This window comes from Crinia signifera, chromosome 8, assembly GCF_055691185.1.
Source record: "Crinia signifera chromosome 8, ASM5569118v1, whole genome shotgun sequence".
NCBI classification, from domain to species: Eukaryota; Metazoa; Chordata; class Amphibia; order Anura; family Myobatrachidae; genus Crinia; species Crinia signifera.
In genome coordinates, this window is record NC_139224.1 from 64,516,527 (window position 1) to 64,532,635 (window position 16,109).

The 16,109-nt window shown below is 45.3% G+C and overlaps 1 protein-coding gene across 1 annotated transcript in view; it reads right to left on the reverse strand.

Moving 5' to 3' along the window:
• GUCY2C (guanylate cyclase 2C) overlaps positions 1 to 16,109 on the reverse strand; it is a 140,049-nt gene that overhangs the window by 60,374 nt on the left and 63,566 nt on the right. The window contains exons 10-15 of the mRNA XM_083158185.1: positions 14,818 to 14,956; positions 10,418 to 10,503; positions 7,941 to 8,052; positions 6,723 to 6,804; positions 5,457 to 5,562; positions 691 to 753 (exon numbers count right to left, since the gene is read on the reverse strand). Coding sequence (XP_083014311.1) covers positions 691 to 753; positions 5,457 to 5,562; positions 6,723 to 6,804; positions 7,941 to 8,052; positions 10,418 to 10,503; positions 14,818 to 14,956 — 588 coding nt within the window. The remainder of the gene's footprint in view (positions 1 to 690; positions 754 to 5,456; positions 5,563 to 6,722; positions 6,805 to 7,940; positions 8,053 to 10,417; positions 10,504 to 14,817; positions 14,957 to 16,109) is intronic.

Below are 16,109 nucleotides of genomic sequence, written 5' to 3' on the forward strand. Positions count from 1 at the left end.
GGGCTATGCGGAAGCGCTTCTAGTGTGAAAACTCTGGCAGCACGCTGATTGGCTGAGATCAGCGTGCGCCGTGCTGCCAGAGTTTTCACACTAGAAGCGCTTCCGCATAGCCCGGCGGATAGCGCTCGTGATTTTTAATAGACTGCAGGGACCCCTGCTGCCTCCGCCGCCAGATTTGATTAGAGAGAGCGCCGAACGACAGGTACCCGTACCCCTACTCTACCCCCCCCTACCCCTACCCCCCCCCCCCCGGCACCGGGGCGCCCCCAGCCCGACTCGCCTGGGGCGCTCCGGTGCCTTGCACCGGCCCTGGAAAGGAAGCCAGTGAATGGCTTGTACAAGAGGGGAGGTGGGTGCAGTGCACTTGGTGAGGAGATGACCAGTGAGTGGGCAAGGGTCTTGGTAGAATGCTGGGTGAGAGGTTTTGATTCTGGAAATAATTTTGAGATGAAAACAGCAGGTTTGTGAGAGTTGCTGAATGTGTGGTTTGAAGCAGATGAATGAGTCAAGGATTACTCCAAGACAGCGTTATAAGGAATAACAATGTTTCCCTCTATTTCAGCAAAGTCCATGCAAATACAAAATTCAATTTTCAAAAAGGTGAAAATAATGAACATTTATATTTTGCTTTAGATGACCCCTTTATATAGTGTTCCAAACATTACAGTAATCTCAATTAAAGCTGCTTACCTTTTTGTCATATTTCCCTCTTCTCAGTCTTGGCCCGGAGTCACGTCTTTTATCCTCATCAATCTACAAATAAAATATACAATATACTCAGAAAAACAGAGGTGAATGACACCCATTAGCTTTCATTACATCATATGGCTGTAACTAGTGCCTGGGTCGGCATCCAGCACATACCCTGCAGTATGTGCGGCCCGCCTTTACTTTAGTTCTGCCCGCCTTTACTTCCTAGTGTCAAACGTCTTGTCTCCTTGCTTGACATCATGCATTTGGGGGACATGGTGGCACAGAGCCCTACAGGGTTACTATAAAAGAAATAGACACTTTCAACATTTTATATAAAGTATTATTGATATAATCAAAATACTTACATGGATACAGTATGTAGTATATGTCTGTAAGTTTTTTATGGCTGAGGTACAAATGTTTTGTTAATTCTAGCACACAAAAATAATCTCTATCATCATAGCAGCCATTTTTATTACAGGATGCAATGGTTGCTCAAGAGGAGCTATCATCACAAACAGATGAAGTCATAAAAACTTTCGGTACTCTTTACCTAGCACGGCGCCCATCGTGGTCATCGCGGGCATTGAATGCACTAAAAAATCGGGTGCGACGCGACCGACGCGATGCCCGCGATTTCCCATAGGGAACAATGTTAAATTTCTCAATTGACCCGATTTTACTGTTCAATGCCTCAATTGACACGATTTTTCCATAGGAAACAATGTTAAATGACCCACAGAGGCCAAATACCCACCCTGAAGTGTGAAATGGCCCCCACAATTGTTAACGCCACCCCACGAGCAACGTGAACCCGAAGCGTGGCGAGCGCAGCGAGCCCGCGAGGGGCGGCGGTACGCGTCCTACGACCTTTTCATACCCCCACTATCCACGTCGGCGTGGAGTTGAGAATAGAATAGTGTGGCGAGCGCAGCGAGCCACCGAGCCCAAAGCATGGCGAATGCAGCGAGCCCCGCGAGGGGACGCGGATACCTGTGAAGCCCGCAAAGGGACGCGTTTACCTGTGAAGGTATCCGCCTCCGCTCGCCACGCTTCGGGCTCGGTGGCTCGCTACGCTCGCCACACTATTCTATTCTCAACTCCACGCTGACGTGGATAGTGTGGGTATGAAAAGGTCGTAGGACGCGTACCGCCGCCCCTCGCGGGCTCGCTGCGCTCGCCACGCTTCGGGTTGACGTTGATCGTGGGGTGGCGTTACCAATTGTGGGGGCCATTTCACACTTCAGGGTGGCTATTTGGCCTCTGTGGGCCATTTAACATTGTTTCCTATGGAAAAATCGTGTCAATTGAGGCATTGAACAGTAAAATCGGGTCAATTGAGAAATTTAACATTGTTCCCTATGGGAAATCGCGGGCATCGCGTCGGTCGCGTCGCACCCGATTTTTAGTGCATTCAATGGCCGCGATGCCCGCGATTTTTTTACCTGTGATGCCCACGATCAAAATCGTGGGCGCCGTGCTAGGTAAAGAGTACCAAACTTTCAACCCAGATGTGATTTTTTTTTCTTGTTCCACCACTTCCCATAAGTGTAAATAATCTGAAGCAATGCATCACAACAATTGTTATGAGTGCTTACAAGGACATGCTTCAGTGTGTTTGGAATGGATTGGATTATTGTATTTATATGTCATGTGACAAAAGGCTCACACATCAAACATTTGAAACGTCAGTCATAGGGCCGTATTCAATGAGAATATTCACGGCGTGCAGCGAATCCTGTTTAGGATTCGCTGCACAGTCGCCACTGCCTGCCGTATGCCGGAGCCTCGCTGTCCCCCCTATTCAACGTCGCAGGGGCTCGATGCCCCTGACGGCGAGTATGAACCCAGAGCCTGAGGACAGTGGCTGGCAGGGAGATGGAAGTCTCCCTGCCTGCCCCAGAGCGTATGTGGGGGGGAGGTGGGCTCCCTGGGAGCCAGACAGCAGAGGCTGCCCCCCGGGAGAGCCAGCAGGGGACCAGGTATTCACTGCACCCGATCGTGCATATGTAATGATTGGGTGCAGTGAATATATGAATATCTAATGAGCGGCTCTCGGCTCCCTGCCCCCTGCTGGCTGCTCTGTGTAAAAAAATATATATATTTTTTAAATTAAATATATATTCATGTGCTATGAGCACATGAATCAAAATAGCATGCCCCTAATCAGAATAAAATTCCTGATTTTTTTACACCAAATGGAAAACAACAACAACTTTATTTTAAAAGTTCACTTACCACTTCACCATGAAAAGATTGTGATTTGCTACACGGCAAAAATCACTTAGAAAGACGGCGAGAAGTGCACGTTGAATAGAGTGATTCGCTTTCTGACCCCAAAAATCACCTTCCAACGCGAAAATAGCACAAATTCGCCGTGAAACAGGGCGAATTATCCTCATTGAATACTGCCCATAGTCTTAGTCATAGACACTTACAGCCATATACTATATATCTTTGTAAGTATTTTGACTATATAAATACTTTGGTTTATATAAAATGTTGAAAGTGTCTTTTGCTTTTTAGTAACCCTTGTGACAAGGAATCACATAGGCCCTTATTCTGAATCGTGCGGTACGGCCCGCGTGCGGCCGTACCGCCGATGTTTTCAGTCTGCACATGCGCAGAGGTCAATCTGCGCATGTGCAGCCCAATTCGCCGCAGACGTAGTTCGTCCGCCGCAAAGGGGGCGTATAGGGGCGTGAGGGGCTTCATACCCTCATTTCCCTATGCATACGCCCCGCGTTTCATGGGCGTTCCCATGCAAACGCGGGGCGTATGCATGCTAATGAGGGTATGACGCCAGTGATGGGGGCGGAAAGCTGACGTCGCCGGATGTCAGCTCTCAGCCCCCATACAAGCTATCACACGGACGATTGTCCGTGTGGTCTCAGCTTGCGGGACCTGGTGGGGCGTGCGGCCCTGCCTTCGATGGTCGCCGACCATCGAATGCAGGGGGCAGCTCTCACCATGGTGGAGGCGTACGCCCCACCATTTTCTTGCGGATCGCCAGCCGTCCGTGTACGGACGGCCGTGGCGATCCGTATCGTGGGCGGGGATTGGTTTGTGCGGCCGGAGCACCGTGTGCGGCTCCGGCCGCACAGATCTGAATAAGGGCCATAGACTGGATTGTAACAAAGTCTAGTTCTTTATTTGGATTCAGTACTGAATCCCGGCGGTCGGGATCCCGGCGTTCAGAATCCCGTCGCCGGAATCCCGACAGCCGAAATGCCGACAAGGGGGGGGGACGTGGATCGCCCCCCCCTTGCGGGCTCGCTGCGCTCGCCACGCAGCGGACCCGGTGCCTCGCTACGCTCGGCACACTAATTTATTCTCCCTCCAGGGGTGTCGTGGACACCCACGGAGGGAGAATGTGTCGGTATTTCGGCGGTCAGGATTCCGGCGTCGGGATTCTGAACGCCAGGATCCCGACCGCCGGGATTTTAACTGCATCCCCTTTATTTGTAGCAGGTAGACAGCATACCAGGATAACAGCTTGCCAATTTTTAGGGTACAGCAATGCAGTTCTCAGGTTACAGCAATGGCAGGTTTCAGCAGGCAATACCCACAGGCTTCACAATAAGGTTGCTCTAGAAAAACATTAACGTAATCCCCACATTCCCCCCAGCCTATGTCCCAGCTGCTAAAAGGCATTGGGAACACTGACCCTCTGCTCTAGACAAACATATAACAGGAAGTAATAGGTGTTGTTAATTAGCAGACAGTAAATCACAAAACATCTTAGCTGCTGCTCTAAATCCTGGACTCTTCCACATACACCTCATATGGAAGTATGCTGTCCCTTCCGCACCCTGTATAGCGTATTTACACATAGGACCTGTTTCTGAGTCTTATGTTGTGTATACACAGTGTGATATGGCCACCACTAATATCAGCATCCACGCAGCGTGGGGGGGGGGGATGCTGCATTGTGCAGCATGGTCCTCCTTACAATATAGTAGAAATAGACTGTGCTGCACAGTCTACATCTACTTGCAATACTGCCCGCACGTTGGTATCCCAAGCCCCGTTAACACTGCAATTTTGGATAATGTCTCTTGTGATTTTGACTATATAGTAATAAATTGCCAAAATCACACCATGTGTACAGAGCTTTACGCAAGTTGTAGTGCGGACAGATCTTGTGCATATCTGCAGACGCACATGGCCTGGACCAGGTTTATGCAAATGGGTGGAGTTTCCAAATGACAACCGATTTATCTATTCAGCAGTTGTGCTAGACTCACTCTTGGCTTGCTCTAGACACTCCTTTCAGAAGTTAATATTCTTCTCTTGATTTACCTGGGTGCATAGCCAAAGGAAATGTGCAGCACATGCCAACATTTGTGAGACTTGTAGCTGACTGCAATTGGTTAAATGCCAAAAGTCAATGTCAAAAAAAGGCATGTGAGCTATGTGTTAGCATTGTATGGGATCAATCTCGAATTAAAGTGTGCGTATAACCTTGCCCATTGTGTGTAAGTTATCCAATCACCTTGACATTACATAGAGGTATCTTGTCTATATGAATAAGTATTGTCTATGCCTCCTGCCTAAATACATTCCCAAGTTGTCAGCTGTAGCTAAACTCTTCACTGCTCCAGCACTTTTTGATACTGAAAGGTACAGCAAAGAGTCCAATATGGTACTCCTTGGTGATATCTAAAGAAGAATCGCCCTCAGGTTACATAGATATGTATTGATCTGAATGGCTGCATCACACATATTATAATAAACAGTATTAAAATGTATAAATGTATCACCTTCAGGCTAACATGAGATGTCTCATCTGTTTCTAATGGCAAAATGTTCTCAGCTGAGATATGGGTCCATCTCTTCTGTTGTAGTTCCCGTTCTCTACGGTACTTTCTACAGAACGATTGAGGATGCAGTGGGATAATATTTATAACACTGATAGAGGTCAGATGTCTAAAACAACTATTAATAGATCATTTCTACTCAATTCTAAGGTGCTAAATTAATAAGCTTTCTATATAGCAACCATCATTTCTATGCAAATTCTAACTTCAAAGATCATCACTTTCTGTATATACTGGAAACACATGCTAAAAAGGAGACAAACAGATCAGGCAAGTTCAAGAACCATTTATAGCATCTACGAAAACACATTAAAACAAGTGTTAAACTATCTATATGGGTTGTGTATAGTAAGTAGAGCACTGCTATACTATGCAGATACAGTTGTAGTGTATTTTAGAAATGAGAGCTTCCCAAACACGTTCATCGTGGCTGGAACTGATCACACTTTCAGAGTTATCGTGCGCACACAATTCTAGGGCTTTATTTCTAGATTAAATCAGTACAGACTAACAAAATGTGCATATAATTTTTTACATGATGGCATGTGATGTGGCCTTACTCTCTCTCTTTAATAAACCAGTCACTGCAGTGGTAGATATTAAAGCACAGGATCACTTCAGCATTGGTCTGGAATGAAGGCAGCTGATCTGAAATTCAGCTGTCCCTGCAATCTCTGTCACTGCTACTACTGCTAGTGAACGTTAACACACTGATGAGTCTCGCTGCATTCACGTATGCATATGGATATACCAAATGGGACACAAAGAATGGTGAGCGGATCTGTAGAAATGATTGGGGCTTCCCGCAATCAAATCCCAAATATTATGGATTTTGAAGATCTGAGGAATTGAGAAAAAAGGGGATCCCCAAAATCGTGCATCACATTCCACTTTAGAGATGAGTGGTAAGAAGGAGATTTAACATACATTGCCTATTTAATTAATGGGGTTAGTGCTTACATTATCATTTATATTTGACCTGTTTTTAAGGATAAAGAATAGTTACTCTGTAGAGTTGCTGTGAATTGTGGGAGATTTCAACAAGTGTACATACCTTAGTAAATACAATAGCTTGCATGTAAAAAATTACATTTGTGGTAATAAGGAAAAGGTCAAATAATTTAAATTTGTTTTATCTAAAAAATGTATGTACGTAAATCTGGCATCACAGCTTAAAGTACCAAACAAAATGCTTCTCTATCTTCTTACCGGAATACAAGAAGTGCAATGATGAGTACAAGTATGACTGCAATTGTGAGGGTGAAGACCGCGATTGTCATAACGTTAGGTCCTAAGCAGAAATTGATAAAATTAGCAAATTACTATCTTTGAATCAGAGGGTGCCACAAAGTGTCCACTGAACCGTATGGATGAGGGGACATAAAAGCCCTGTACAATAACAGAATAGCAGAGGAAAACACAGAGTAAATACATATGTAACATAAACTGCGTACAAATTATTCTAATAACACAATGAATAGGTAGTAAATAAAAGTAAAAGTTTAGGGCCACTTGCAGTTGCTAGAAGGAAAATGCAACAGTGGCAGAAGTATTAATTGAACAACTCGATGATCATGTGTCCAAAATATGAGTGACAGAACAGTGCCAGAGTCTCAGAAGGAGATAAATGAGACAAAGGTATAGAGCACTAATGACGTAGCTGGTACTAGGGAGAGAAGAGGATCCTTCCCATGTGCGCTTACATACCAAGGGGAAGGGGTGAACAGCTGGCAGGTAAACTGGATGGATACTTGGTTGGGGAAATGAGTGGTAAGTTCGAGGCAGGTGCATCTTAATGGCACATTTAGGGGTAAAAGATTCTGTTTATCATTTTCCAGGGTGCAATAGAGAAATGTAGACAGAATTTTATTGGTTGCTGTGGGCAACACCAACTCTTTTAATGTTTTGGGCCATACGTACTAAGCTTTGAAAAGTGAAAAATGGAGAGTGATAAATGACCAGCCAAACAACTCCTGTCATTTTTAAAGCCAGTCCGTAGCATGGCAGTTGGGAGTTGATTTGCTGGTAGTTTATCACTCTCCACTTTATCACTTTCAAGGCTTAGCACATCTTGCACTTAGAAGCTTTAGTAAAAGTTTACCCCTTAGAGCTTGGAAAGTGTCAAGAAGCGGAATTGTAGAGAAAGGTGCAATGGGTATGACGCGAAGTGACAGGGTGGAGGTAAAGAGGTAGCTGGTAGAGCGGAGGGAGTGATAAGTACTTAAGACAGATATGTAGGAGGGGGAACTGGGAGAGGTTAGGGGCTTTATATATGAGAGTGAGGAGTTTTAACTGTATATTGGAAGTGGAAGTGAAACTGGTTGGGTAAGGGAGGGTGGTTGGTGCTTTGAAGTCAGCTTAAAATACACACTCATAGCTAATGTTATGCTATCTTTCAGAATAATTTTAAAGATAAAAGGAACTTACCACTCCCAGGAACATCACTAGGAAGTCTGTGATTCTTCCAGATAAAATTTGGACGGAAGTCTATTACATTTGTTGTATTTTTGCTAGTGTCAAACATCAGAAGTTCTGTATACTGGGCATTAATAAGCAGAGGTTTTAGTTCAGCATTTCAGCCACTCAATAAATAGCTATTCTGCTGCTCATATTTGATGGATCATACAAATGGCCACTTGCTATGTGTTTATGGTATGTTCTGTCTGAGCTACTGTATGGTCACTGATTCTATAATGAACAAGGTGTCAGTACACAATGACAAGTTGTAGAATGCTTACCAGAAGCAATAAAGTGGAGAGTGATAAACAGATCAGCCAATCAGCTCCTACCTGTCATATTACAGACTGGGTTTGAAATATGACAGTTGGCAGCTGATTGGTTGGTTGTTTATAATTCTCCATTTTAGAAATTTTTGAAGCTTGATACATCTGGTCTAATAAAAGGTCATTTTTGTGGGAAACTGCAGCTTTACATCAGTTTCACTGTAGACATTAATGGTCCAGAGAATTTACATTATCCTATAAAAATTTTTGCCAGGCATGCCGATTCCCTCCCCGAGATGCAATTGCAAAATATATACAGTATATTGCAATTGTATCACAGAAATGCATGGAGTTTGCATTACTACAGTAGCCCATTACCTGCGCAGGCTAGCTGGGATGCAAAAGTTCAGCTTGCAGTAGATGCATTGCATGTGACCTCATGCAGTTGTTGCGAATAATCCTGCCCACCCATCGCCCCCTTACAACTGTCCCTGCCATCAATAAGACTTCAGCCATATGTTACAGAATGTGACCACAGTTTGAGTGCTCGCACATGAACGCTGTGGTTGCACGCATGCACAGAATTGCAAAAATGGGCAAATAGAGCTTTTTGCGAGTTTACTATCAATACGGCATCACACCATGACAGGTTATTAATGTTTAGGTAGCACTTTGGCATTACTGAACACATACGAGAAATAGATATGCCCATGCATACTCTCACCCTTGTGGTCAATTATTACAACTTTAATATCAATTGTTTGTTTACGCCGTACACACTTATATTATACAATACCATGTTTTTTTTCCAGAAGTCTTTTATAGTGGCTTTTATAGTGTTCACTCTAGGAATTCTTTAGGGCAGGGCACATGTCCGCAGAAACGTGTGTGGCCTCATGACACTCAAGTTTCATCACTTTGGCCTGGTGCCAATCTACCACTACATCAGACATTACCTAATCCTTCATATAACTTTCTGTGACCACAGTTGTATAGTGTGATGCTGCTAACACAGTGCCCATTATGCCACACACCGTAATGCCCATTACACATTATGCCGCTCACCATAATGCCCATTACACATTATGCCACTCACCATAATGCCCTTTACACATTATGCCGTTCACCATAATACCCATTGCACATTAAGCCGCACACTGTAATGCCCATTACACATTAAGCCACACCTTAATGCCCATTAAACACTAAGCGCACACCATAATGCCCATTACACAATATGCTGCACATCATAATGCCCATTACACAAAATGCTGCACACTGTGATGCCCATTACACAAAATGCTGCACACCATGATGCCCATTACACAATATACTGCAGAACGTGATGCCCATTGCACAATATGCTGCACACTGTTATGCCCATTACATATTATGCCACACATTGTTACATGTAATACCCCCAGTACTCCTGCCTATAAACTTAATGCCACCAGTAGTGCACCTGACCTTACACAATGCCCTCAAAAGTGCCACATACATTTTTGCTGCTTCACTCTTGCTGTGATGTGGAGGGGGGGGCAGCCTCCCAGCTTCCCCGCTCCACACTGCTGCCAGTGGGGAGGTGACCGACGCCAGATGGATGGGGGTTGGATCAGAGGGGGTAAGAGGAACCTACTGCTCTCAGCTGAGGGGGTGTCTGTGTGTGCCAGCGCTGCTGGGAGGCTGGCTCAGGTGGGATGGGGAGGAGAGGCAGCTTCCACCTCGAGGGGAAGGAGGTGGGCCGTGGCTGTGCACAAAGGGCAGCAACAGACTGCGGTCCTGAGCAGCCACTGCTACCTCAGCGGGCATCCTTCCCCCCAAGCTTGCATTGATGCCACACACGGCAGAAGGAACGTACGGCAGCCGGCTGTTTTAGCAGGGCGCTGCTAAAAGGGTAGGATGCGATTTGCCTTTTAAAAATTAAACTGGCGTTTAAGTTCCATTACTGTTCATCTAGATGGGATCGTCTACATTTAGGCATCAAACAACAGGGTGGTCAACCATAACATGACAGCTTCGACAGACAGCTTTGGTCCGCTGTACAATAACCATATCAGGACCCGAGTGGCCAAACTGAGATTTGATACAAGTTACTTTCCCAAAACAATGAGCGTTATTTACCGTATTTCATTTTTTACACAGGCTTTCTAATATCTGTAGATTAGGGCAACGTTTACTTACTTTCTTGGTTGACATAGAGGTGTACATAAGAGTCAGATTTTGATCCCGATCACCCATTTCATCCAGTATTAGTGAACCTGAAGCACCTACAAAAGAAAAATACATTAAAATAATTTGAAATGTTTCTAGCAATGTAAGGCACTAGTATTTACCTTTTTAGTGTATTTCTGGTGTTTGCTTTCTCAACATCCAATTCAATGCCAGATTCAGCAAAAAAGCGAATCATATTGTTAAACAGATTGTAGCGCAAATGCGTGAGGACAAACTCCATAAAAAATCATCAGTTCCATTTTTTTTTTAAATCCCCTCTCAACTTCACTGACAGGAAGCTGGCGTTTTTGGGTGGGTGCCATTTTCTTGGAGTGTCTGAAAAAATTCTGGCATGGCCAAGCAATTTCAGGGAAAGTCTGTGATGTCAGCTCTGGCCTTAAACAGCCTGTCCCTGTCACAAAGTTGTGAAAGAGTGAGAGTTACGCTCACTCATTCCATGGTGAATAGGGTGGACAATCCTGAAATTTCAATCTCGACATTTCGGGATTAGATTGAGCATGCACAGTCTAATGCCAGGCAGCATCTGCGTACCCACTCAGACGCTGCCTGGATGTTCCCGACTCGGGCGTGTGGCCTGAGCAGTGTGATTAGGTCATAGGTCTTGCTGCGCAGACGGCACCTCCGCATTCGGAACCCTCAGCCTCTCAATTAGCCCTCCCAGCAGCCGATTGCGCTCCCAGCTCTCCTAAGCACCCAAGTGACAGATTGCCTCCCAATGACCGCTCGCAGCACTTGTCAAACCCTTCGACTGCCTCCTCCTCATGGCTCTGCCGCAACGCTGCCACCCGCCCTGCTCCCCCAAGTAAGTAAATGTGGGGGTCGTTTATCTTTTAGAGATGTCAATCCTGGAATCCCGGGAATCCCGGGATTGAGCATTTTTCAATCCCGATTCCCGGGATTGAAAAAATGCCCCAGGATTGTCATCCCTAATGGCGAGTGAGTTACATATGGATTTGCAGCTCGCCAGCAATATTTTTGCAAGTTATTTGCAGACTTGCACAGGGCGGGAATTCACTCATTCTGGGCAGCGGCTATCTGATCGCAGGCCTCAGCAAATTTGCACAGCAGCAATCAGGTCTGAATCAGGCCCCTTGGTGGTAATCATAGTAGTTAAGGTTGAAAAAAGTAATCAAGTTTAACCTTTGACCTAGATTTATCATCCCTACTTTTAAATATATACTGTTTTACCCTTGACTAAATAGCGGTTATAGGTTGTATCCTTGAATGTTTTTTTTTTTTTCAATAAATATTTGTCCAACCTTATCTTGAATGTGTCTGCCAACACCACCTCTTCTGGAGGAGAGTTCCATACCTTTACTGAACGTAAAAAAAACCTTTCCTTTTTAGGGTATGGAATCTTCTCTCCTCTAGTCTGAATGCCTTTTACCTCACGGCACACTAAATAAGATTTTCAAATTGCCAAGGCACACCATGAGATCCCCACAGGGCAACACATTGGCCCCCACAGGAAGAAAAACAAACCTATTGGCCCCCATATAAAAATCAATCACACTGGTCCCTACAGATAACAAAAATAAAATACATTGGGGCAGATGTACTAATCTGCCTATAACGTTTTGAGAATAACGAGTCCCGCTTCTCCAGCATAACGTGGAGAAGCGGGCAAACGTTATAGGCAGATGTATTAACCCCCCCAAAGCCGATAAGGAGAGCCGTTATAACCAGCGTTAACGGCTCTCCTTATCGGCTCCCTCGCCGCCCCGCACATGCGCAGTCGCCGTCGCCCCCCCTGCCCGGCTTAGCGAGATCTCGCTAAAACCGCGAGATCTCCAGCGCAGCCCAAGCCAGACGCAGGGCTAGCGTTGTCCCCATAGTGGGGGATAGGACAACGCTAGCCCTGAGCTGGCGAAGCGGCCGGGGTGAATTAACGCCTTGAAGGCTGTTAATACATCACCCCGGCCGTTAATCCCTGGGGGGGATTGCAGGGACAGCCCCGCCGAGCGTAACTCGGCGGGCTGTCACTAGCGCACGTTAGGTGCGCTAGTAATACATTAGGACAGACGTAATCCCCCCCAGTTAACCAGCGTTAAGTGCATTTTTGCACTTAACGCTGGTTAATACATCTGCCCCAATGTCTCTTTACAGGAAAAAAAGATACCAGTAAATAACAGTTGAACTGGTGGTGGCTGTAAACTGGTTTGGGCATCTGTAGCTCTGGGGGCACACTTGGGAGCAGCTCAAGGCACACTAGTGTGCCACGGCACAGTGGTTGAAAAACACTGCTCTAGACCTTAAAGCATAGAGGTTGCCCAATAGTTTGGTGTATTGTCCTCTGATATATTTGTACATGTTAAGCATGTCTCCTCTTAATCGTCTCTTTTCCAGCATAAACATTCCTAATTCAGGGTTGCCGACTTTCAAATGCTCCTCTCCAGGAGAAGCCCGAAGAGGAGACTTTCATTACCCGTTCGGGGGGCGGGGCTTGATGGTGACATCATTAAGCCCCGGCCCCATTACTGGAAATAGTCAAAATCACTGATCCCCATGGAGGGGGCGGGGCTGAAATTACACGAGTGTGACATTTTAGCTCCGCCCCCTCCTCTGAGACCCACAAATTGCGGCATTTAAATGTCGCGATCGGGAGGCTCAGTGGAGACCTGGAGACTACCAGTAATTCCGGGAGGGTCGGCAACCCTGTCCTAATTTGGGTAATCTATCCTCGTACTCTAGCTTAAATGTTCTATTCCATTTTTTTTCAACTTGGTAGCAAATACATTTACAGTATGTTGTTTCTCTGCAGGTTGCTTTTGCATGTAGCCCTACAGATGTTAGACAGCTTTATTATTACCCTGCAAATAAGATTTCAGTTTGAAGACACCCAGGGCCGGTGCTAGGGTGTCCGGCGCCCTCCTGCAAACCATACATTTTGCGCCCTTTCACATTGCCATTGCAACAAACTGCAGCCCGATTGTGGGAGTGTATGCAACATGCGATCCTATAGAGGATCTCAGGTGCATGTACATGTATGCAAACACCATCTCAGTGCTGTGTCCGCAAAATGTTGCAGGCACTAAAAGTGCCCATACACGCTGCGAGAATCGCATACGTTATGGGCTAGATCACACGGCATGCATGCAATGTGTGTGCAATGCGATCCGAAAGCAGTACAAAAAGTATGTGCAGCACTCGTGACTGAGGGGGAAAGGAGGGGAGAGAACGAGGAGATGGAAGAAGAGGAGAGGAGATAGAGGGGCGGAGTGTTGAGGACTGGCAGCGGCACAGCACACTGAGAAGAGGGAAGGAAGGGGAGGCGATGCTGCTGCCTGTTCGTCATTTGATTGACAGCTGACAGGCGCAGGGAGCAATGGGTAGGGGGCGGATTCGGACATGACATGTCATCCAGGCATTCACAGACAGCGCTACATTCCTCAGCGCAAGTGTCCGTGAGGAAGAGGGGGCAGGTCGCAGGAGGAGGACCGTGTGTGCGCAGTGCAGGGAGCAGCTCAGCCTCTCCATACTGCCGCCCGCTGTCAGACAGGCGCTGCGGGCAGCGTGCAGGAGGCAGTGACAGTGAGGACTGAGGTTTTGCAGAGCAGGGAGGGAGACAGCGCCTTTTCAGCATGGCGCCTCCCTGCTTTGCAGGAGCTGCTGAGTGGGTAGCGCAGGCCCTGAAGACACCCTATCCAAATCTAAATATCACTGCACAATTTCCATCTGCCCCATCTGCAACGTGTTTTTTCCCATTTGCAGGCTTTTTTCTCTGCTAATAATGCTGAATCAGGCACTCATTGGACCTTATTCTTGTCCACGCACACCGCTGCGAATTTGCAATGGTGAGCGATGGTAGGTAGTCGCTCTCATAGGAACGCCCAGCATTTCATGGGTGTTCCTGGGGGCAGACAGCTGACATCACTGGATGTCAGTTGCCAGCTATGTTCTCCTCCATCACACACGCAAAGCTAAGACACCGGCGACCATCGAATGATGTTTGTTTGGCCCCGTAGGTTGTGAATGGATATTTATGCTAAACATCCCTTTGCAGCCGTTTGGGCAAATTCACCCTGTGAAAGAGGGCAGCGGCATGTGGGGGTGGTGGGTGGGCAGGCTTAAAATGACACATAGTGCTATGAACTTCGCATTGCTGCGTGTCAACCAGAATAACTTACATACAAAAAAATTATTATTTTCATTTTTGGTAAGTTTTAGAAAAAATATTCTGTGTACCTCTTGTTACAGTGGTTAATTTAATTTATATAATTAAATTTAATTTATGCCAGGAGACCCACAATGTTTATAATGCTTTTGAAGTTTGTAAAAATCATGATTGGGAAATTTTGGGTTTTGTTGCAATCTCTTTTAATGTAATTAAACTCAGATAGATTATTCACCTTCAATAGACATACTCCGAAACTCATTAAGGAAACTAAATCTATTGTTGATGTCTACTGTTGTGTTTAGAAACTTCCTCAGGACATGGCCAAACATAAGCACTCCATCCAGATATCCTGTAGCATAGTCATCATTTAGCTGAAATGCAGGAAAACATTATTGTGCATTATTTTATTTGAAAAGTTATTGCATGCTGTGTCATTAAACTTACCTGTTACCTTAGTGTAATGTACTCAATGAACAGAGAGATAATGACTGTGTGGAAAAGTTTACATACAGTATAACTACTCTATAGGTGCATACACACAGTAAAATTATTTTGACCAATTTCGTTGAAAGACATTTTACTTGAACCCAGTGTCCTGGACGAAAGATGTAGACAAAAGATATTGATGACAGACGAAAGACAAAAGATCTAGCTACAGTTTATAGGCTCTTTTTGAAAGATATCCAAATTGAGCTGCATGCACAGTTGACAAACAATCTTGATGAATAACTAGTGGGTATGCGCATCATCATCATTCGTCATAGTAACACTGAAAGATATTTTGACCAATTTCGTTCAGAATGGCCAAAATGAACTAAATTGGTCAAAAAAATTGTACAGTGTGTATGCACCTTAAGGGGTAAATTTACTAAAATGGGAGTTCTATTGACGATGGGATGTTGCTCATAGCAACCGATCAGACTCTATCGATAATCTTCTGATTGGTTGCTCTGGGCAACATCCCATCTTCAAAACTCCCATCTTAGTAAATTTACCCCTAAGTGAAGACTTATGTTAAATTGTGTGCATGGCTGTAGCAATTCATTATATTTTTTTATAAAAAAAAATTATCTATAGTTTGTGTATATTTAATTACTAATGCTTACTGGATGTTCAGTTTTCTTCTCCCCAGCACATTAATCTAATGTGTCTAAATTAATATAAAGATTCCCGCCTGACTCAGGTTCGGCCGCACGGTCAAAAAGTCATCGCCCGGTGCCGGATTTCGCGAGGCTTTAAACAGCGGCTCCCGTGCCCGCCATCTTCACCCCAGTCTAGTAGTGGGTTGGGAGAGGGTGAGTTGGTGCTGCTGCTGGGGCTTAAACTTGAGCTTGACCTTGAACGCAATATTTTATTCGCTGGGGCTGTCTCTCAGTGCTGCTGTGTACTCTGTTCTCCTCTCTGCTTAGGGTGGGATCACCCTAGCAAGGAGGAGCAGTCTAACTGTGTACTTGTAGTACTACTGTCTCATCTGTGCTGGGGCCTACCTCTGGTGCTGTGCTGTCATTATTATTATATATTATA